Consider the following 22,546-nt stretch of genomic DNA (forward strand, 5'->3'; position numbering starts at 1 on the left):
TCAGCAGCTTCATCATTGCATCTCTGCTCTTTACTTATTTATCACCACTAATGGGATGTTGTCTGAAGTCACATCCTTATAAATCCTCTATGTATTTAAACTGGCTCGCATTCAGTAGCACTCGGCCCAAAAGTAAGTAACCTCCAGCCACCTACAAGTTGTGTTTGAAAGTACAGAAGGGTCATTCATATCTCAGCGTTGAGTGAATAATGATTATCTAACTGAGGGGAGAAGCAGCGGGACAGAACAGTGGCCCTTGTGGCTGGTTGACTGAGCAGGATATACAGGAAATACCAGCTCCACCTTGAAACAACAAAGGCACAACTCTTGGAGACGACAAAAGGGCGAAGTGTAAAGAAAGCAAAAGTTCATCAAGCAAAGTGAAACTAACTCTTTAAAGAGGACTTCTGGGGAATTTCTCTTGCTCTGATAAACTGTTTGAATACATTTTGTCAGGGTGTTCTCCTGGCTGTACATTCCCTGTTTTCACTTTTATGTGACTCTCGCTGATCAGAACGGTCCAGCTCAACTTCATGTACCTCCTCCGGCCCTCCTCCTCTCTGTCTTGCCACCCTATGTCTTTATTTCTCCTGAAAACAGATGCCTGAACAGCCTTTGTTTCCCAACAAAGGCCTGATGAGGTCAGCGCTGGGGGGACATGCGGGCAAGGTCTGGGAAAACAGAGGGGGAGGTGAAAGGAGCTGATAAATAACACCAGCCTACTACTGCACAACAGTGACGTCACACAGGAGAGGAAATCTGACTTCTTAAGTGTGGGAATGTGTGTGGGTGTGGGTGTGGGTGGGTGTCTCTGTGTGAGCAAGAGAAAGAAGGAAAGACAAAGAGACATAGACATAGAGATTTTTTTCTATCATATTTGAAGTTAATGGTTGTTGCTACAAAAATACAACATGAATGTGTGTTATCACTGATCAGTTTCTGTGCACTCAAGGAACTCATCTCCAAAAACTTTAACTTTCCTGTAATGGAATCTGCTCCTCTTTGCTGCCATCTAGTGGTATTTTGTTTGTTCTCGGGTCGGTTGCGTCGTACTCTCCTCTGGCTGCTGACACTGTGATGTTAAGTCTGTAATCAATGTGTTTGTTTCCTGGCATAGATGTCCTCAGTTCATAATGAAGTGATGTTTTATAGGTACTTAACAAAACAAACACAATTCTACAGGGAAGTGGTGAAGTGAGGGGTGACTACGCCTCTGGAATCAAAGAGATGACTTGGTTATGTCTCATACTGTATTTAGGTGGTTTCAGTGAATCATGCAACATCTAAGATGATGCTGCAGTACGTGACTATTTCATAGGCTCATGATGTGGTCCAATCATCTCCACAAATATAAACCTAGCTGTATCTTATGAAAGCAGTCTCTATATTCATCCATACACAATTGACAGCCAGTATGATTACAGGTAGTTTGCCAGTAAACAGCAATACAGGTATGGGCTTTGCAGTTTGTTGACATTGAGTTTTACTTTTATATGCTGTATGAACTATACATTTGATATACATCAAATGTATACAGAGAGCTCTATGACTCCCTCTCTGGTGGAAATGTTGTATAAGAGCAATCCAAATAGACATATCTAGTATCTGAAAGGTTTTGTGCTGTGTAAGAAGTGCTGATATTCCACTGAGTGTATGAAAATCCATTGTATTGAACCATGTTTTACAGCTGAGGGCTCTGACATTTTACTTCTGAAACACATCGCCAGTTCAAAAATCATGTTTATAAGCCATTCTCACAATATTAAATATTTAAGTATCAAAGCAACAAAACAATGTTTATTGTGTTTTTTTTGTGCTGTTAAATTTGGCCCAGGGTCTTCAGGACCCCAAGCACATTAGTGTTAAGTAGAAGGTATTAGTATTTGTTTTATATGGTGTATTAATCTCCAAACTAAGGATCCATATAGTAAAAATATATAATAGAGACAATGGCATAAGACCCAATTACTGACGATGTCTTAAAATCCTATTGATGTTTACTGCTGACAAGATAATTGACATTGAGGATAAAGGCACAATTTATGACTCACTGTTTTTTTATACTATATAGATATATGTCATTTTAGAAGGTATTTAAATGCCTGATTAAGTTTGAGTACTGTAAATAACATTGCTTTGTCTTCCATCAATAAATCATTATACATTTTAAAGCAAAGAATATGCGCCACTGTTACATTTTTCCATCACAATGTGGTTTTCGGCTGCAGCACGGAAATGAGATTGCTCTCTCCATGGCAATCAGTCTGTCCTCTCTACGACTGCACATCCAACCCATTCTTCAGGTTTCCAAGAAGAAACTGTTATGTGGGCTGTCTATTTAGAGCGGCCTTGGTTTGTGAAAAGGATGGAGAGAAAAAAGCTGCAGTTCTTTAGTATGCTCTGGCTTCTGTAATGAACTGAGAAAAGTATTTGTGTTAGTGCCAAGTTCAGTTCAAGTCAGGCAAGGTGTGATTAGGCCTTGAGCTGTCACTGTGTTCCCTTGCCAAACCTTCCCTCTAAAATAAGTGTATATCTGCTGATTGCAAATGTTCCTCTAGATGAAAGAAAGCTTATGAATTATGCCCCTGTAGTGAAGTCCCTACTAAGTCATGAATGTGTTGCCATACAGTGGAAAATAACATCAGATTACAGCTGTTGAAGCTGGTGCTGCTGCAGAGGACTCATCATCAAGCTTCATGAATCATAGAGCAGAGAGAGAGAGTGCCATCCCAACACTCCCAGCAAGTCGTGATCACTGCTGAAAACAACGGGGATTTTATGCAAGTACTCCTCACGCCAGGCTCATGAATAACACAACCCCAAATGCACAGTTATGGCAGGTGATGCAGGTATAGTGACTTCTGTTACGAAAACACTGTGTGTAGGTTATAGAAACATATAAACACATACAAAGTGAGAACACCAAAGAACTACCATCAACATGGAAGTGTTCTCAGAGAATGAACAAAATTAATTGAAGCTCACACTTCACGCCCACAGTGTCCATGATTACAGGGATTTGGGTAATTATCTAAACAATTTGTCCAGCAGTTCATTCATCCATTTATCCTTAATGAGACAAGAAACACCTGCACGTGAAGGCGCTAAACATAGACAAGTACCTTGTAATTAGGTTTGAGCAGATCTGAGTGCTTTTTTTTTCAAGGATTTGCCTCAGAACAAAGTGATCAAAAGCATAATTTAATCATCAGTTTGAGCACATTTGGAAAGCTGCAGCATACCAAATGAAGAGTCTAGAACTCGTTTCTTCAAGGGAAAATTACAAGAGTTTAAAGTGGAGATAGATCTTGTCTGCTTTTATTTTTTTGTTTGTTTGAGGGCTTCTTGATGCTTCTATAAAAGGAATGTGTTCTGGATGAGGTCCTGTGACGCAGAGACTGCGCTTGGTGTGGGTGTATAAGAGTGGACGCTCGGCTCCATTTCGAGCACACATGGACAAGCAGCCGGGCTGGTGAGATTTTGACAGCCTCTCCTCTCAGTGCCCGGAGACGCTAGACAGAACATAGAGATGAACACAACTGAGAAGTTTTACCTTCCCGTTGATGGCATCTTCGAAATGTTCAACTCTCTCACCAGCTATCACCAATCACACATTACGCACCTAGTCCTGCAGAGCACAGGCCTTACCCCGGCACTCCAGCACCCCAAAGTCTCAAACATATCGAAGACAGGTATGGGCATCATCAAATCGGTTAAAGGGCGATGGAGAGAACAGGATAAGAGGGCGGCTGCGATTAGATCCTCAAGTTCTGGCAATCGGCAAGTATCAACAGATCGAGCCCCAAAGAGGTCCGTGGATCTGCAGGAGTTGGGTCTGACCAAGCCCAGGAACTGCCACAGAGTAGTTGTGCTTGGCGCACCCAGAGTAGGCAAAACCAACATCCTCCAGCGGTTTTTGGGTAAAGAATTTGAGGAGCACTATCAACCCACAACTGAGGACTTCCACAGAAAGCTGTTCCACATCGGAGGGGAGGCGTACCAGGTTGATCTTCTAGACGCATCAAGTGAGAGGGACTTCCCTGCAAAACGGAGGTTATCTGTATTGACAGGTGAGCCAGTATTCTTATCATAATATTTATATATAATAATATAATATATAATATAATATAATATAATATTTGTATATAAGACTTTGTAAGATTATGGGGATTATTGTGTCCTTAAACACCTGCTCTCTCTCTTTTTCTTTCCTTCCAGGTGACATATTTCTGCTCGTCTTCAGTTTGGATGACAAAGACTCTTTCAGTGAAGTCTGCGAGCTGCTGAACGAGATCAAAACTGCCAAGGCAAAGTTACTAAAATTAAAAAATCCCGCGAGAGTGCCGGCCGTGATATGCGGGAATAAAGCGGACTTGGAAACGCGGAGAGTCGTCAGTCGGTCAGAAGTGACAGAAGTCCTAGGTGAGGGGGTCTCATTCTTCGAAACCTCGGCTAAAGACGGTTCCGGACTGGAGAGTATGTTCGGAGCTCTTGCCTCCCTGGGCGGACTGCCTGACGAGACCAGTCCGTCACGGCATCAGATCGTATCCATCCCCACCTACCAGTCGCTGTGCATCGGCCAGCAAGGCAGCAGAGGGAGCCGGACGCGGGGACTGATCGGTGCGCCCTGTGCCGCCGTGGACCCTCTGGCTCGCCGCCCGAGCTTCAACAGCGACTTGCAGCTTGTGCTTGGATCAAGCACCAAACACAACAAACCAGAGAAGTGTCAGATTCAATGAATTGTGAGCCTTCTCGATAAACCAATTGTAGTAGTATGCTGCAATGTCTTATTATGTATGGAGTTATACTCTGTAGCACCTGGCTGGACCAGTGCGTTCATATTTTATTATAATATAGGCTATGTTACTGTATTATGAAATCCTACAATAAAACCGTTTTTGTCATATGTGCACTGTCGTCATCTGTTCAACCAATCAAAGTCATCGATTTGATTTCACACTTGTAGCTCATTGATGAAAACAGGTGATGGAGACAGATACCGTTAGATTATGGACGTCATGAACGTCATGAACGTCATGAACCAATTGTTTTCAAGTGATGATGCAAAACCTGGCCATACATGTGTGGGAGGGAGGTGACTCAAGCACCGGCCTTAAACGTCTCCTAATATCCGCTATCAGAGAGACTGTTCACATTTCAGTGCGCCCACGGCACCAAGGACCGAGGTGTGTCAGTGCCTGTTAATCAGCACCAGGAGTCCACACACACACACACGCACTCATGCATCACCGTGGTACTTCAAGGAAACAAAGAGTTGGGGCATCCTTTATTAAAGAGGGGGGAGGTGGGCGAGAACTGTATGAAATCAGCACCATGGAGAGAGCCTGACCGGTTATTAAACTCAGCTCTGACTGCAGCTCTGCTGCTGGGCAAGTTCAATTTATGTCATATCACTGAAACAGATTCATTAAAGAGTCACTTATTGACAATGAAGGCAGAGAAAATTTTGTAACACTGCTTTTCAGGCTCCTTTCCATCTATCATCTTTCCCTTTACTCAAGGCCAAACAAAAAGTTCAGCACTATTATTTAACCTTCGTTGGTTTAGTTTGCTGAGTTGGCTGATTTCCAGAGAAATCTCTGTCAAAAATCTGCTCCATTAAAACCCAAAAAGATATATTCATCCATTATTCAATCATTATTGTAAACTTCAGTTTTCATATAAAGGAAGGTAACACATTAAAGGAGAAACCTGGAAAATGAGTGGAGAAACAGGATGACAGTGCTCATTGGGCTCAAGGCGTCACTGACTGGTTTGACAGTATGAAAATGATGTGAATCATATGCTTTGGCCTTCGAGGTAAGATCTAAGATCTGAGGCCAATTGAACACCTATGGGCGATTTTTTATACCAACGAGTCAGACAGCGCTCTCCACCCCCATCATCAAAACACCAAATGAGGGAATATTCTTAGGAAGAATGATGTTCAGCCTCCAGTAGAATCAAGACAACATAGTGGCCCAACACTTTACTAAGGCACTTTATGTTAGTTTTTCCTTGAATTTGTCACCTGTGTGTATGTTGAATTGTATGCGCCTGGACACTAAAAGGCTCCAATGAAGTCTATTTTCTCTTTAATTAATACACAGATCTTTCCAAGGAAATTATTAGAAAATGAAGTTACTGCCAAAGATTTTTCCCGTTTACATTTTTATAAGGATTAATGAATAAAATGAAAGTTCCAAAAGAGAGAGTCTTTTTCTGAGAATGTGTTGAGGCTACAGTCAGAGCTGGCCAGAACATATATATTAATTCAGATGGTGTGCTATCTACAGTATTATACGTAATAACTATTGCATATGATTTTAGCAAATTCTCTGCCTGCACAGCTTTTCTTGGCAAATTCTCATCTGAGTGTCTGTCACTGTGCTGAACAAGGTGTGTGGCTCAAATATGGACTGGCATGGAGTTGGATTCATCTATTCAGGAGGTGTATTATAAATGCAGCACTTTAATACAGGTATACACAGAAGAACGCACAGGCATTCGTATCAACTCAAAACAATGTCTGAGTATGCACCATGTCATTAATAATTATGTTTAGATGACAGTAAAATGACTTAATTAGAAATGTTTCAGTGCCAGCCGTAATTACACTGGTCAGGTTGTTGTGGTTCGAGTCGTCATGACTGCTACACATCAAAGTAACAAAGAGAAGGAAACAATAAATTCAATGTGAAAAATGGCACAGCCTTAAATAAGGAATTTAAATATTATAACATTAAAAGGAAATCATTTTTGGGTTTTTTTTTTAAAGTCCTGTCAGCCTTACCCATGAACAAGCTTTCTCCAAAGTCTCTGCTCTATTTAACATTACTGTCATTATGAGTTAGATGTCTTCTGTGTTTGTCCATTACCACTCTGGTCCCTTTGTGGCTTCTGGAGGATTTTGGTTTCCAGTTCCACCAGTAGAGCTGGCAGTATGCTGTCCAGTAAAGCCAGCCCATCCCAGGAGCAGCGCAGACCTCTGATAAGAAGAGGGGGAAAAAACAGACGAGATTCAGACATAAGTGTAGAGCTGCCAACATTTACTCAAATAGTTGATTGACAGAAAAAAGGAAAAGAAATCTGCAACATTTTGATAATTGATTAATCATTTTAGTCATTTTCAAGCAAAAACTCCAAACATTCCTGGTTCCAGCTTTTGATTTACTTTTGGGTTTAGACCAAGTAAAACTAGCTATCTTAGTTACCTTGGGTTATATAGCTGGAAAGTATAACAGGAATTTTCTGACATTTTATAAACAGAACGATTAATTATGATGAATGAAAATTATTTGTAGCCATACACAAATAGAGAATATCTTTTTTCTCCAATGAAAAGGTAAAATTTTGCATCTAAGTAGCGTAAAATAATAATTGTAAGTCACCTGTCATCAAGAATCAGCTGTCCGTTCTGCAGCAACTCTCGGACATCTGTGGATGTACCAAAGACTTCATGGAGGCAGAGCTGAGGGCTAAACAACTCCCAATGCTGTTAAATACCAGAGAATGACCATAAACATTATTACATTTCACAAAATTCATGAAGATCATCTTAAATGAGGTATGAAAAGAGAAGATTACATAGAAACTGAATAGAACGTTTTCCATTAGGGCAAATCATGTGGGTATAGAGGGTGTATTGTGTGTGCTTTACCTTGTGATTAATGCCCTCTGTCATTCTCATCCCCATCACCAACACCTCCTCCAATCTGCCAAACAAACAACACTTTGAAAATACAACTTCACAGATACTCACAAGGACGGGACAGAGTGAGTAAACGGACTGAATGGACGAGTCTGATGATTGTGTTTCACAAGGACAGAATGTCTGAAAGAACATGCACGTGTATAACAACCTCTAACACTATGTTTCCTCACACTGTACTGTATTATGCTCAGCGGATTGGCTGATACACAACTGTTACATTTCATATTAACAGAGAATTTTCTGGACTGAAAGGTGCAGCTGCCCTCTTGTGTAATAACCAAATATACTCATTAGAAGACGCAACACTACTGCCTGTCAGTGCAACAGCTCACAGTTCAAGATGGCCGAGCTGAATCCTCCTCCGTGTCCCATGTCCCCTCTGCTGGACTTCACGGATCCACACGTCAGGCTCGAGAGTCTGGGTCCGCGCCTCCCGAACGACACCTCCCTCCCCCAAAGGGACAAACCGGCCATGTGCTCCTGTTAGACACAAAAAAAATGTTAAAACTAACTTTTCTACACGTGCAACGTTCATCAACCACTGCTTTCAATCTAGATAATAGATCACCTGGGCCAACGCCGATGTATTGTCTTCCCTTCCAGTAGCTCATATTGTGATGACCCACCGCATTCTGTATTACACAATGAAAAGTGTTACCGTGTTGTCGTGATTGTTCCTCTCAGACATGTTCATGAGTCAGTGTGGTGTAAAACAAAGCAGACATCTGCCTTGTTGATGAAGCAGAGTTCATCAAAAACAAAACAGAAAAGCTGAATAACACCACAGAGTAAATCATAAGCAGCAGCAGACATTGTTTAATTTTTTTTACCTCATACATTTTTTAACATTGGTCAAATGTTCTTCAGTAGTTAAAGTGTTGCTAAATCTCATTAGATTTTCACTGCTCCATGGCACAGGACTACATCTGCGGCACAGAACGATTTAATGCTCTACTTTCTAACACCTTAAAAAGATTGTGTCACCAGCTGAGCACTTTTAACGTTAAGGAGCAGCAGGATGTTCTGTCTGCATCAGCAGTAACTTAACACACCACTGACGCAGTGTGAACTGCGGGTGAACAGTAAACATTGAGGCTGTTGTCAATCATTGTTCCCTGTTAATCCCCATGTGCAGGTGAAGGTAACACGAAAGTTTGCCTGGCTGGCAGCAGATTCTGCCACTAACAATGAAAACGACTCTATAAAGAAGGATACTGCTAAATGTAAATACATTAAAGATCTGGGACAAACACCAAGGGGCTCTAAGGTCAGCTCCAGCTCTAAACTCTTTTTAAACCTAATTACCTTTCTGTTTGCAACTATTCATTTTTAGGGCTCTTTAATACTAGTTGTTTTTGTTTAAATTTTACTCAAGAAATAAATCAAGGAGATATTATTAAAATATCAACTATTTTCTACACTGTAACACTGAAACTTTGTCCTCTGTTCTTTTGTGTCTTTATTTCAATAGTTTTTCTATTTTTTTATCTATTGTCCTTGTTAGTCTCTTTTAAGTGTTGTAATGTATTTGTATGCCTCAAAAAGTAACTATGATTCAAAACCCATCCCACTAAACTAGATTAGCCTTTCCTATAATCCTTATATTGGAATCAAGCAAATCAAGGGAGGAGGACAACTTTTTTTAAGGTCAATGGATGAAAAGTCATTCTGCTGAGGACTTACATTTCTTGCAAAGTTTGACACTTCATACTGCAGAAAGCCTCTGTGGTGGAGAGTCCTCCTGGCACACCGGTACATCTCTGCCGTCACATCATCAGCTGGCACAGTCACTTCCCCTTGTTGCACCTGTTTAAACAGCTGGGTGCCTCGCTCCAGGGTCAGCTGATACAGAGACACATGGTCATCACACGCCCTCAGCAGCTCGGACAACTCATTCTCCCAGGATTCAATGCTCTGCCTTGGGCGTCCGAACATGACATCCACAGACACCCTCCCTGGGCACAGCCGTTGAGCCTCTTCAATGGTTTTCAAAGCCTGATGAGAACTGTGGTCTCTTCCCAGAATTTTCAAGTCATTATCCTGCAAAGACTGAAGGATGGAAATGTGATATGGAGAGTGTAACTACACAACATATAATCTATTCTTCTGTGATCAGTCCTCTCCAAATTATATTCACCTGGACCCCAATGGAGAAACGGTTCACCCCAGCACTGCAGTAATCCTCTAACTTTGACATTCCCACAGGTGTAGGGTTGACCTCGAGCGTGACCTCGGCCTCATCTGGTAGATTCACCTGCCTGGAGACAGTTTCAAGGATTGTAGCAATGGTGGACGGGCGTGCAAGGCTCGGAGTACCACCGCCGAAAAATACAGAGGTGATGCTGCAAATTAAAACAAAGAAGGATAAGCGAAGGCATGTGTCGAGAGCTGCAGGGATGATTGGATGATATCATGTGGTATGTCAAAATAAATAAATACATAAAAATCAACATACCAGGATACCTGACTGAGCTGCAGCAATGTGTCAGTCTCCCGCTGAAGGCAGTCAGTCATGATGTGGTCATTGTTCTCTCTGGGTATATACTTGTTAAAGTTGCAGTAGGAACACCTCCTGAGACAGTAAGGCCACTGTAAATTGGAAGAGGACGTTGACATCATTTGGGCAAACTTTCCTGACATGACATTTCTTTTGCATTAAAAAAAAAAAGCCCTGTAATAAAAACAGATCTAATTCACTTCATGGATATGCATTTGCAGATGTGTGTGTATCTCTGCATAGAAATATTTCATTTACAGTTAGTTAAATTGACCAAAAGCCAGCTCACGTGTACGTAGAGAGACGCCTGCTTTGTGAGATGTGGAGAGCCTGCCCATTCAGACACATCTCCAATTATTTCCCCGCCAGAGAAGAAGCGCAGACCGGGAGAGAGGGCACGTCTGGCCCGGAGAAATGTGTGTTTGATCATTCTGTATCTCGGCTATCTGACGGCGGATTTAATTAGTCTGTCCTTCACTTGAACACATGGCTCCTTACAGCAGCAACTGCACGCGTCTGGCTCCATTGTAACTGTTAAAAAAAAAAAACTGTGTCAAACTTACTGTGACACCAACATCACCAAAATACCTACAAAGTAGTGTGGGGTCATTTTGTCTGTTCAGTAGCTGTCACATCGCTCCAAACAGGAAACACGTGAATGTGATTTCCTCTTTGTGTGTTACAAACTTTGTCCACACAGAGGCGCTGTTTTTTTACTAGTGTAAGAACATAGACTGTATAAGAATCACCCATCGATTACAAACTGCACTATGGACAGGTGTAATTGTGCGACAGTGAAAGTGTGCAGGTGAGTAAATGGCTCAGGTGAATTAACCCATTTCTGCAGTTTGAGGCCTATGTCCACCTGATTACATAACTTTATTTAATGCTTAATAACATCTCATGTAAACATCACAGAACAATGGTTAGTGGATTAAATTGAGAAAGAGACTATTAAAAGTATATCTACTGTATAGCTATGTACATTTTTAATCTTAATGAAAATACAAGATAGTGTAATTACTTTTTAAAAAGAAAAGCAAAAACAATAAACAGAATCTTCTAACACACGAACAATGCAAAGCTTCAATTTTTACATTGTCTGGTTCCCACACTTCTCGTCAACAAGAGTACCAAATTTCAGTTTGATGTGTGGAGTTGTTAAGGTTGTGGAAGGCAGTTAGTAAGCAGTGCATCCTTCTTGTGTGTTGAACTTATCCAAAACCTCTCCAAAATGGCTAAAATTTATTTCTCAACATTTCAAGACATTGATTTTAATAGAGATGTTGGTGACTTTTTCTGATAATGAATGACAAATGGCTCATTCCCCTTGCTTCAGTGTTGACTTGTATTAAATGCAAATAGTCCTACACTATTTTTATTATAGTTTGTTGCTCGTGTTGTACATGGGCATCTAAACACTACATTCATTTAGCATGAGACTGAATTAAATATCAGCAGGTCTTTGTAAACAGTGGTATTTGTTTTTGCAGTGACAACACAAAAAGACACGGGTCTATATTTGGAATATTATTTGTGCTCTACTCACACAGGATCAAACTAATTTAATGAGCTATTGATTTCCCTGAACCCAGGGAAAAAAACTTTGTCTAGTGGGCTGACAGTGAAATAACCTTGTTGGATCACCTTTAGAATTAGGATATTAATTCTAACAATCAACACTGTTTGAATGTTACTAAAAGCATTCACTCATCAGGGTTACTGCTAATTAAATCTCTTCATCATTTCTAGGTAAGAGCCAACACAGCTCTGTGAGTGGACAAACAACTCTACAATCCCTAGATGCTTGTCACCTTCAAATAATTGCCTCTGCTCGGCACTGATTAATTTTGCAGGACTTGTTGTGATGATCACACAAATCAGTTATATGATGTGTGCCCGTATCTAAGTGAAGAAATGGGCCAGTCAACATCAACAACAAAGAAAACTAACTGTCCTTTGCTACATTATTCCTAACATGTTACAATATAGACAAATTCATTGAGCAATTAATCTAAGTATTTCATTAAAGATGTCAATAAATGTGAATGTGCTCACTGCCAGCTTCCGACCCTGAGGACATTTTCCACTTAATATTAAATCTGGTGCCCAATTACCTCATCAGCAGATAGATAGAGAGAGAGAGAGAGAGAGGGATTAGGAGAGGGAATAGGGATGTGTTTTCATAGAATACATGCAACAGCTATGGTGATGAGCTCAGTCCAGTGAGAAGCTGGAAAACTTTGAGAGAATCTAAATTAAAAGAGTGAGTGGACTGTAAATCTACCAAATGGATAAGAGGAAGAAAGGTAAGCTCACTGATTTAAAATGTACAGAAGGTAAACAAATGTGACATGGAAACAATTAGGCTTCTCTGCTTTACTTTAACTCAAGCAGCAGAACTAATAAGGTGGGCGTATCATAGGTCAAGTCAGTTTCTATGCCATTTAGCAGCTAAAAGAGACCTGGATACAGATTTGGCAGCTTGTTGGTCATGTTCTCCTAAGGATGAGTTGTAATCTCTCTGATGATCTGCTGACTTTTCAATAGCTCCACCATCAGAATTTCAGAATCAAAATTTCAATTTGTCCATTACTTTGGTTTAGGAACAAATACCTACAGAACTAATAATAATACTGTGAGTTTTATGAAATCACTATGTGTTTTGTGCTAAGTAGCAAAAGTCAGCATGTGCTAACATGCTAACTAAGATGTAGCATTATATCATGTCAACATCATAGTAATCATTTAGCTCAAATAACATACTCACAGACTCATGGTCTACATGAGAAAACTAAAAGAGGAAATCATCTTACAGTGCCCTGGTAAAACCACAAGATTATTTGAGAAAGCATTATTTTGTCAGCCTCTTGTACAAGTTATTAGATATGAATTTTATGCGCTTCATAGCTGGATATAGAATAACAATGATAAGTGAGAGCATTTTTTTTGCAGTTTTCTTCTTTCTGAAATTCAACTGAACTTCTCTTTTCACAGGCTCTTCTACGGAACTGAGGCTTATGGTGGTTGGTAGCAGTGGACCTTCTCAGTTCCTACTAACCAACACCATACTTGGGAGAGAGGAGTTTTCTAAGGATATCTCCTGCATTTCTGGCAGCAGGAAGAATACTGGAGAGCTGGCTGGTCGACGAGTGGCTGTGGTCAATGGACCAAACATCTATGACAAGGATATGTCTCGAGCCAAGACGAGGATGGAGCTAAGAAGGTCTAAGTGCTTATGTATCCCTGGTCCCCATGCCTTTCTTGTTGCCTTTGACATGGAGAAAATATCCCCGAATGACATAAATACACACAGACTGATGAAGAAACGCTTTGGAAGGCACTGTCTGAAGCACTGCATGGTCCTCCTGGCCTATGAAGGAAATCTGGAGGAAGCTGCCTTGGAAAACAAAGTGCAGAAGACTGACTGGCACCTGAGAGAACTTATCGAGAAGTATGGTGGACGCTTTCACATTTTCAGCAAGAACTGTAGAGATCGCAGCCGGGACAGAGAGCTGCTGCAGAAGTTAGAGTTGATGGTGGCCTCATTAGGGGGTGGCTACTTCTCTAGCAGAACTTTCCAGAAGGCAGAGGACTATGTGAAGAAGGAGGAAAAGAGGCTCAGGAAGAAGAGAACAGCAGAGATAGAGAGGGCCTGGACTGACATGGAGAAACGGTACGTAGCGGACGAGTTGTATCACCAGAGGGATGCCTACACCACCAATGTTGGCGTTGAGATCAGAGCCAAGGCGGAGATGGACAATGGATGGCTCAGGACTTCCCTGGCCAGAGGGCTGGGGACAGGTGTGGTTGTGGGAGCTATCATGGGAGCACTGGTTGGGTCCATAGAGGGGCCAGGAGGGATGGTTCTTTATGGGATCATTGGTGGTGCGGTTGGAGGATCAGGTGGAGGAACAGCCCAGGTCGCTATAAAGCATATAGAGGACAGAGTGGTTCCAACTGCTAGACTCAACTTTAACTCAATTTTTATCAATCGCTTCTTTGCAGCTCCTCGACCATGACGGCGTGGCATTGAATTCCTACCTGTTTTTCAGGAAGCAAGAGAAAAGATTTATATCATGTGCTCCTGGTGTGTAACTGTTGGTTATGTAGCTTTCAAGCTGACCTGACAGAAAATAAGATAAGGAAATGTAAAACTCCCTTTAGGTTAAAACACAAACTTGACTCCCCACAAGTTATATCACCTACATACTATACTATACTGTACTACTATACTAAGCTACTGTTTTGGTGCACACATAGTTTAAGGGAATTACTAATGGTCAAAAACAATAAATCTCACGGCTGATTTAAACTGTAAATGAATATATTTTAAATAAATGTTGTGATTACTGACAGCATTTTTGGTTTTGTTTTTAGCCTCCCAACATTTCCTGGAGTCTTGCTGTGGGCTGGTTAAAGGGTAGCTCAGATAACATTCAAGGTGGAGTCTCAACTGAGAGTGCCATTGTCTAAAGCACCGCCCCTTTCCTGGACAACACACACACACACACATACACACACACACACACACACACACACACACACACATACACACACCTTAGTACACCTGCTGAGTGTCAACCATTACAGTCTTTATGTATTATTGCCGTGGAACTCTGAACAGAAGCAGTGCAGGCTGACCACAGTGCTATCTGGATAAGATCAACTGGGATAGGTAAGACCACACTTTGCTCCTTGAACTTTTCGATATTGTTTCCTGTTTTTACTTTTGTCCGATTTTCTGACTTTTAGACAAAAATCAGATGTGACTCATTCATGAACATGTTGCGTAATCTGAGACTGATTCCTGAATGAATGTCAGAGTACAATGGAGTCAAAACTCAGGGACTATATATCTCATGAGAAACAATCTTAAACATTCAGTAGAAGAGTCGTAGCACCCTGATGACGTAACAAACAATTTGGCTGCTACCTGTTTGACTACATACTTGACATCACATCTTTTACATAGCTGCTTCCCTTCTCTGTTAGTCTATCACAAAGAAATTCTTTTCAATTCGAATGTCTGTGGCAATGACAAAAATAAGACATTGTGACTGAAAATAACCAGAGGGCTAGGATTCACTATGGGGAACTTTAGCATGAAATGAATGTTAAATCAGTAAAAAAAAAAAAAACTAAAAACACATAACCATTTCTTTGTGTATCATTACATAATATGAGAGGAATGCTGTTGTGTCCAACAACATGACGTTGACTGATCCTGTCTGTCTGAGTGCTGCATAACCCAGCGGAAAATGCATTTTTGCTTGTTTGTTCATAAACAAAAAATATCTAAAATTACAACTTTTTGTTACATTTTCAGTAAAGAACAATTGTAACAATATGTACAATATGTATTTTACTTGACTGTTTCCATTTTCTGCTGCTTTATATTTCTAATGTACTACGGTTCGGAGGGAAATATTGAACTTTTTACCCCATGTTATAGGATAGATATGCAGTAATTACTAATTACTTTACAAAACAAGATTTTACATTTAAAAACATAAGACACATGATAAGCTTACAAATTACAGATATATTGTGGTTTCCAACCTTTTTGGCATGTGACAGTATGTAGTCGGCTCCCTTGCAACTTTTAAGATGTCTTTGTTTTTCTCTTCTTTCCTGTCCCATTGATTATCTTGCAACCCCTCAGGTTTATCTTGTGACCCTTGAAAACCACTGGACTAAACTACAAAACTGTATTTTAAGTAGTTTTTCAATTAGCTCCAGCTATAAAACGCTGCTTCCACATTGATACATCAGTAACAACAATCTCATAATGTCAGACATACTTTATGAACTTCACCATTGTTCATATATGTATAGGTACTTGATAATAAATAATGAATATATACTAGATTTGCAATTAGTGTCAACCTCTGTCCTATACTATAACGTTATTATTTCCTAAAACACAGGTATTCATGATAGATGTTTAGAATACAAAGATGCCCTGTTTACTTTTGTCTATCAAATAATTTGTCTTTGTTACCACTGAGGCCTTTAAATGAAAAACAAGAAGATAAAAAATCTTTTCTTCATACTTTGTTGACATTGCTTTCATGTCATTGTCATTTTCAGAGAATGGCCTCTACCATCAGCCTCCTCCCTGAGAAGCACTTTTTGTGCACTCTGTGTAGAGACATCTTCACCAGACCAGTTACCATACCGTGTGGACACAGCTTCTGCTTGTCCTGTCTCTGCCACTACTGGGCACGACACCAGTCCAAATACTGCCCCCACTGTAAGAGAGTGTTTACTGACAAGCCTGACCTCAGTGTCAACCGCATTCTGGCTGACATCGCTGACAACTACAGGAAGACTCGACCGCAGAAACCACCCGATGAGGAAGTGGTACTTGCTTTGCTTGCGTTTGTCACTATAGGTGGTATAATGTGATAATTAATAAATCTAGTATATTTGTGTATGCTTGTGTCACTGTTGCGTGTGTACAGGTTATAGATGTTGAGCAAATGATTCAGGAACGGCTTCAGAAGATAGAAAGGTTGAAATATTCTCTTGAGGTTCAAAAGGTTTGTTGAAACTCTCTATAAAACTTTAAAATCTTTATTTATTCTTAAACGTGTATAGTTGAATGATGATGATGATGTCCAATCAGAGCTCTTACCTCAGAGAGGTACGCGAGAGTCAGAAGGTCTTCTCTGCCCTGGTGAATGCCATGGAGAAGAGTCACAAAGCGGTTGTTGCTGCAATAGAGGAGAGAGAGAGGGATGAGGAGAAGAGAGTAGAAATGCTGATGAAAGAGCTGGAGCAGGAGATCCAGGAGCTGAGGAAGGAAATGGCTGAATCTGATCCTCAGATTCCTGAAAATGGTGATCAAACTGATGATGCAAAGCAAGTTACCTTGGTAAGCAAGATGGTGATGGTGAAGCACTGATCCCAGCTACCATCAGTGAAATGTTTACGTCTTTTTTTTTTTATGTCATGCAGAACATCATTTCCACTATTTCCCTCTCTGACCTGAAGGACTGGTCTAAGGTTACCATAGAAACTGACCCTTGTGTTGGGGTCACCAGACGAGCACTGTCAGATATGATAGATATGATGAAAGTAGAAGTCAACAGGCTCTCCAAATCTGGTGAGCAACACATTTTTTTAAAAAGATATCTCATGTATTGAACCAGATAAATTTGGGACTAAATTTCAGTGTCAGTAACATTTTGTTTTCCTTTGATCCTTACTTTACAGAACTTAAAAGAACTGAGAAATATACAGGTAAGGCTTTCTTTTTGCTAAGGGGAGGGTAATTCCGATTTTTTTGGGGTCTTTAATTTTTAACACATTTATATTTCAGCTTGCATGGTTAATTAGAAAACCACATGCAAAGAAAAACGTTCCTTAACCTTTTTTAGTTATTAATGGTGGAATCAGTTGTATCAACTCAAAGCTGTATTTTTAAGTATGAGGAGGAGGCTGTTTTTTTTAATGCCAAGGCTATTGTCAAAATAAAGTTCTGATAATGCTTGTGAAGGTGTTGCAAACTTAAATACAAGATTGAACTCCATTACTGGGGTACAGGTGGTAGTATTAAGGATGTCCACATCGTTTGACCCGTTCTCCCTCTTTTCTAGTGGATGTTAATCTGAGTGTAAAGACAGCCCACCCCTTCCTCTTCGTCTCAGACGACAGAAAACAGGTGAGACACACAGACAAGCTTCAGGAGGTACCAGATCACCCAAAGCGGTTCGACCGCGTGGCAAACGTGCTGGCCAAGGAAAGCTTTGGCAGTGGGAGGTGCTACTGGGAGGTGGAGGTCGGGGAGAAGATTGAGTGGAACCTGGGTGTCGTCAGGCAATCAATAAACAGGAAGGGCAAGTTCACTGTCTGCCCTGCAAATGGTTTCTGGACTTTAGCCCTGAAGGCTGGAGGCCAGTACATTGCCAACACCTCTCCCGTCACCCTGGTGGCTCTAGAGCAGAGGCCCAGGAAGGTGGGTGTGTTTCTGGACTACACAGAGGGCCGCGTGTCCTTCTACTGCGCAGAATCCGGAGTCCACATTTACACCTTCACCGATACCTTCACTGACAGGCTTCATCCATTCTTCAGTCCTGGTCGCATGCATGGTGGAAAAAATGCTGCTCCCCTAATCATCTGTTCTAGCTTTTGTAGCATCTGAACATTAATCCCAATACAGGATTTATAAAACTCCAGTATAAACACAGTTGCTATTCCTGGTATTAAATTATCTTTTTATTATCTATGCAGTATGATAAATATATTTATTAATTTAAAAATCTATATGAAAACCCACAATGAACCACATTTCTCCATCAGAAGAGGGACCAAGAGGTTGCATAAGGACTGACTGCCTACACTTGAAAATTTCAATGAAACCCATAAACAGATTGAAAAGGGTAGAAGGCACTCATAAATAAACAAGTGAGTCAAAGTCGAAAAAGAGGAGAAAATGGGTTGCTGTATGGATATAAGGGGATGCAGGGTTGGGACAGAGGTTGACGAAGAGCAGGGAGGGAGGGCACGGCAAAACAGCAGGGCATTGTGCTCGTACACCAGGCACTGGGAGACACACTCAAACACATTCACGCATTCACACAATAACACGGTCGTGCACACAAGCGCATGCTTCTGCCCACTGCCACACAGACTTGTGCTGGCATCTCGGAGGGCAGCCCCATTTTCCAGTCCAGTCCTAGATGTCGAAGCTGATCGACCCCCTTTGCTGCAGTTCACCTGACCTCTCAGTTAGAGCCTCCCCTGCTCTCCAGCCTTCCTGTGGACTAAACTGACCTCTCAGGGCTGTCATTCACAACTGCGGACATCCACAGCTGATCTACACAAGCAAAGGACCAGTAACACTAAGCTGTGGACCAAGGGGAGCAAAGAGAGTGCACCATACTTCATTTGAGGTAAATATCGTTGCTCAAATCCTCTATCAGTGCATTAGTGACATTTCCAAAAACACAGAAAAAACAACTTGATGGAAAAACTGATAGTTTTGTGTGATTAAAAGCTGTACATTTATGTGATGAGTTTGATGGAATATAATGGATGTTCCCAGTAATTGTTCTATTATGTTTAGCTGTGTCACAATTTAATATCCCTTTTTAAGTGGTGATAGTCTCAGTGTTGGAGGTGTGTGGGATGTTACTAATTGCTCTTGCGTCACTGCAGTAGTTCCCTGAAAAGTATCCTACTCCTAATAGGCAGAGCCATTAGTTATACCAAGGATAAGGTCTGGGGGCCTTCGGAGGCCACTGAGGGACTTTGACTTCATTTCCATGAGTTTATGCACAATGTTTTGTAACAGTGGGAGAATGTAGTCCAGTCTGAATGGTTATTCTGGTTTCTTGGATTCATACGATATATTATTATCTGCCTACTCACAAGACAGGCTGTAATTTTCCTTATCAGATCTAGTAATAATCCCCCCAGATGGATAAGTGCTTATCTGATAATGAGTAAAACTTATCCCCTTGACATTTATTCGTCTATCAGAATCAGTTGTTGAACTGATCTTGTGCAGGGAGGGTTTGATTCACAGAAGTGGTAAAATGTGGATAAATAGATGATACAGGTCCTCCTGGCCCACTCCACAAGCCTGCATGAAAGCTGCTTGTGTTCAGAGTCTCCTCATGTTTTTCTGAGATAATCCACTCACCCGGCAAGGCGTAGCTCGACACCCACAGCTGTGTCAAAGAGGGCTATTCTCTGTGGTTCTTACTGGAATCCACTAAACATGGGCCTCCCAGCCTGTTTCCAAATATTTATGATAAATATATGCTCCATTAGTCTTTTCATACATACGCTGCTGTAATGCTGTAAATTGTTGTAAAAAGTAACAAGTTATAGATATTTTTGTATTTGTAAAATTTTGCAAGGTATTTGTATGCTAAATAAAAATGAATTGAAATTTATTCTAATTGTTTTTTCTGAATTTCAGGATACCCAACCTCGTCTAATCCAAGTTGAACCCATCAACATCATCCCCCACAGACTGAGGATCCAGTGGTGGAGCAAGACATTTCCATAGACTGTCACATTTCTTTGTGGGACTATACGTGGGCCCTTTACAACAGACAGAGACTGATATAAAACCAAGACAAATCCATCTGATTCAAACAACATCTTTCACCATGGCAACCACAGGTATGCAGTTGCTGGGCCTAATAATGTCCATTGTAGGCTGGGTGGGTGGGGCGGTAGTCTGTGCCATCCCCCTATGGAGGGTCACTGCCTTCATCGGTAACAACATAGTGACAGCTCAGATCATTTGGGAAGGCCTTTGGATGAATTGCATTGTCCAGAACACAGGTCAGATCCAGTGTAAGGTGTATGACAGCTTACTGGCTCTGCCCAGTGACATGCAGGCGGCCCGGGGCCTCACAGTGTTCTCCATCCTGCTCTGTGGCCTGGCTCTGGCTCTGGGGGTCCTAGGAGTCAAGTGCACTAAGTGCATCGGTGTAAACAGCCTCAAGGCCCGTATTGCTCGCATCTCTGGAGCCCTTTTTGCCATTGCAGGGTTCCTCTACCTTGTGCCCGTCTGCTGGACTGCCCACTCCATCATCAGGGATTTCTATGACCCACATGTGGCGGCTCCACACAAGCGTGAGCTTGGCCCTGCCCTATACATTGGCTGGGCGGCTTCAGCTTTGCTCCTTATTGGAGGATCTCTGCTCTATGCTGGGTCAAGTCCACCTGGCATCCCAGGCTCTCCCACCTTCAGCAGTGGAGAAAGTAGTCCTCGCAGGGCACCTGCTACACAAGTCAAAGGTTATGTCTAAGTTCCCAAAATGTCTGAATGCCTTCAAGTCTCACAAATCCACCCCAAACGATGACAAACCTGTTTTTTCTTTTCTTGATTTTGCTCCTTGTAATTATTTTATATTTAATGTTATTCCAGTTTGCTTTTTTCTTTGAAAAGCCGCAGGAGGCTGTTTAGGGAAAATTGAACTCATTTTATTATTTCATACCTGATATCTTCAAATAACATTTTTTCTGTTTGTCAGTGTAAAATACAATAAAACCTTTGGTTGTCCAAACCTGTGTTGTCCACATTTGTACAATTACAGATATAAAAGCACTTAAAAAAATCTTACAACCATATGTGTTTGAAATAAGTAGCATAGTAGTTTTAAAAGAAAAATCTTTGTTTGGCTCGTTTGTGTAAATGCTACTATGTGTTCTGCTGAAAAGAACAATAGAACAATGGGGATGTGTGTAGATTTGCTTGTGGTGCCATATTGTTGAGAAGTGTGTATGTTTGTGTGTGTGTGTGTGTGTGTGTATGGTTGTCCATCTCCTATCTTCCATCTCTTCTTCCCTGTCTCAGCTACTCTGTACCAGGGACAAAGAAAAACTTTTCTTTATCTTTATTTCATAACAAAAAAAATCCTGGTACTCCTTCTATCGTACTGTATAAGTACAGTAAACCAGAACAGTCTTATAGATAGTGCAGCTCAAAACACCTCCTCCTCTTTGTCAGAATTTAAATGGACAAGAATTCAAAGGCTGAATTATAGATGACATTATTAAAACACATCAACCCTCATAATGTTTGAGTCCTTCACTGTATGTACCGTTGATGTCTGCATGTGTGAACATGTAATGTGGGATTTACAGGCCAAAGTGGAAAACATCTTTATTCACAAGCATTGCAGTCATCCTTCAGATTCTGTGCTCATTTACTTTGAAGTAAATGATCATCCGCAGAGAATTTCAAAAACAATTTCAGTGAAATAAAAACCACATGATATTGACATGATATTGCTTCAGAATGCCAATATTTTTTCCAGGCTAAATTTCTTAAATTGCATTAATTGCATAGAAAACATGCCCCAGTAATTGCTTTCTGTCTGCTGTAAAGAGTAAATTTGATCATAGCTGCGAGGGCATACGTTGCCCCATCAGTTTTTTTCTTTGTCAGTAACAGCAGTGGACAGAGCAATACAATGCCACTTTATTGAGCACTACAGCACCACAATAACAATGGGTACCAGTGTCCCAAGTGCCAGGTAGTGACTCATTCATGACCTAAGTAGGCCTATACTAATGTTGGTGGAGTAATGTTGTGAATACAGTAAAACAATATGTGCTATTTTACTGTAAGGTTGTAATGGGCAAGACAAAGTGAAACAAGTGCACCATTTACATTGTAAATAACCAGCAGAGTGTCTTAAAATAGCTTTAAGGTATGGTACCAGCACAATTCTAATAACAATACTGAACACAAGGACATTAATGAATCATTGCTAATATACTTCACTGTAAACCGTCCACAGGATCAACTACAGAACACTAGAGGTGGAGCTGGTGAGGATTCAACAATCAATACTCAAGACACT

The 22,546-nt window shown here is 40.9% G+C and overlaps 5 protein-coding genes across 5 annotated transcripts; 4 read left to right on the top strand and 1 right to left on the bottom strand.

The window, feature by feature from the left end:
* Positions 1-3,529: 3,529 nt before the first annotated feature.
* LOC111227248 (GTP-binding protein Rhes-like) lies at positions 3,530-4,739 on the top strand. Its single transcript, XM_022752683.1, has 2 exons — positions 3,530-4,070; positions 4,219-4,739. The coding sequence occupies exons 1-2, from the start codon at positions 3,530-3,532 to the stop codon at positions 4,737-4,739; spliced, it is 1,062 nt and encodes a 353-aa protein (XP_022608404.1).
* A 1,441-nt stretch (positions 4,740-6,180) lies between these two features.
* Positions 6,181-16,923, bottom strand: rsad1 (radical S-adenosyl methionine domain containing 1). Its single transcript, XM_022752605.1, has 10 exons — positions 16,852-16,923; positions 10,501-10,742; positions 10,170-10,303; positions 9,852-10,056; positions 9,398-9,763; positions 8,283-8,346; positions 8,047-8,194; positions 7,661-7,715; positions 7,392-7,495; positions 6,181-6,988 (listed from the first exon to the last, which is right to left on the bottom strand). Exons 2-10 carry the CDS (start codon positions 10,639-10,641, stop codon positions 6,844-6,846), a joined length of 1,362 nt encoding a protein of 453 aa, XP_022608326.1. The 5' UTR covers positions 10,642-10,742; positions 16,852-16,923; the 3' UTR covers positions 6,181-6,843.
* Positions 12,502-14,233, top strand: LOC111227283 (GTPase IMAP family member 1-like). Its single transcript, XM_022752713.1, has 2 exons — positions 12,502-12,520; positions 13,209-14,233. The coding sequence occupies exons 1-2, from the start codon at positions 12,502-12,504 to the stop codon at positions 14,231-14,233; spliced, it is 1,044 nt and encodes a 347-aa protein (XP_022608434.1).
* LOC111227181 (E3 ubiquitin-protein ligase TRIM39-like) lies at positions 14,824-18,406 on the top strand. The gene is made up of 7 exons (XM_022752606.1): positions 14,824-14,889; positions 16,305-16,577; positions 16,679-16,756; positions 16,843-17,091; positions 17,175-17,322; positions 17,433-17,459; positions 17,816-18,406. Exons 2-7 carry the CDS (start codon positions 16,308-16,310, stop codon positions 18,358-18,360), a joined length of 1,317 nt encoding a protein of 438 aa, XP_022608327.1. The 5' UTR covers positions 14,824-14,889; positions 16,305-16,307; the 3' UTR covers positions 18,361-18,406.
* Positions 18,407-18,458: 52 nt separating this feature from the next.
* Positions 18,459-21,196, top strand: LOC111227182 (claudin-4-like). The gene is made up of 2 exons (XM_022752607.1): positions 18,459-19,111; positions 20,146-21,196. Exon 2 carries the CDS (start codon positions 20,339-20,341, stop codon positions 20,984-20,986), a length of 648 nt encoding a protein of 215 aa, XP_022608328.1. The 5' UTR covers positions 18,459-19,111; positions 20,146-20,338; the 3' UTR covers positions 20,987-21,196.
* The last annotated feature ends 1,350 nt before the right edge of the window (positions 21,197-22,546 follow it).

This window comes from Seriola dumerili, unplaced genomic scaffold, assembly GCF_002260705.1.
Source record: "Seriola dumerili isolate Sdu_G_001 unplaced genomic scaffold, Sdu_1.0 BDQW01000169.1, whole genome shotgun sequence".
Classification (NCBI taxonomy): domain Eukaryota; kingdom Metazoa; phylum Chordata; class Actinopteri; order Carangiformes; family Carangidae; genus Seriola; species Seriola dumerili.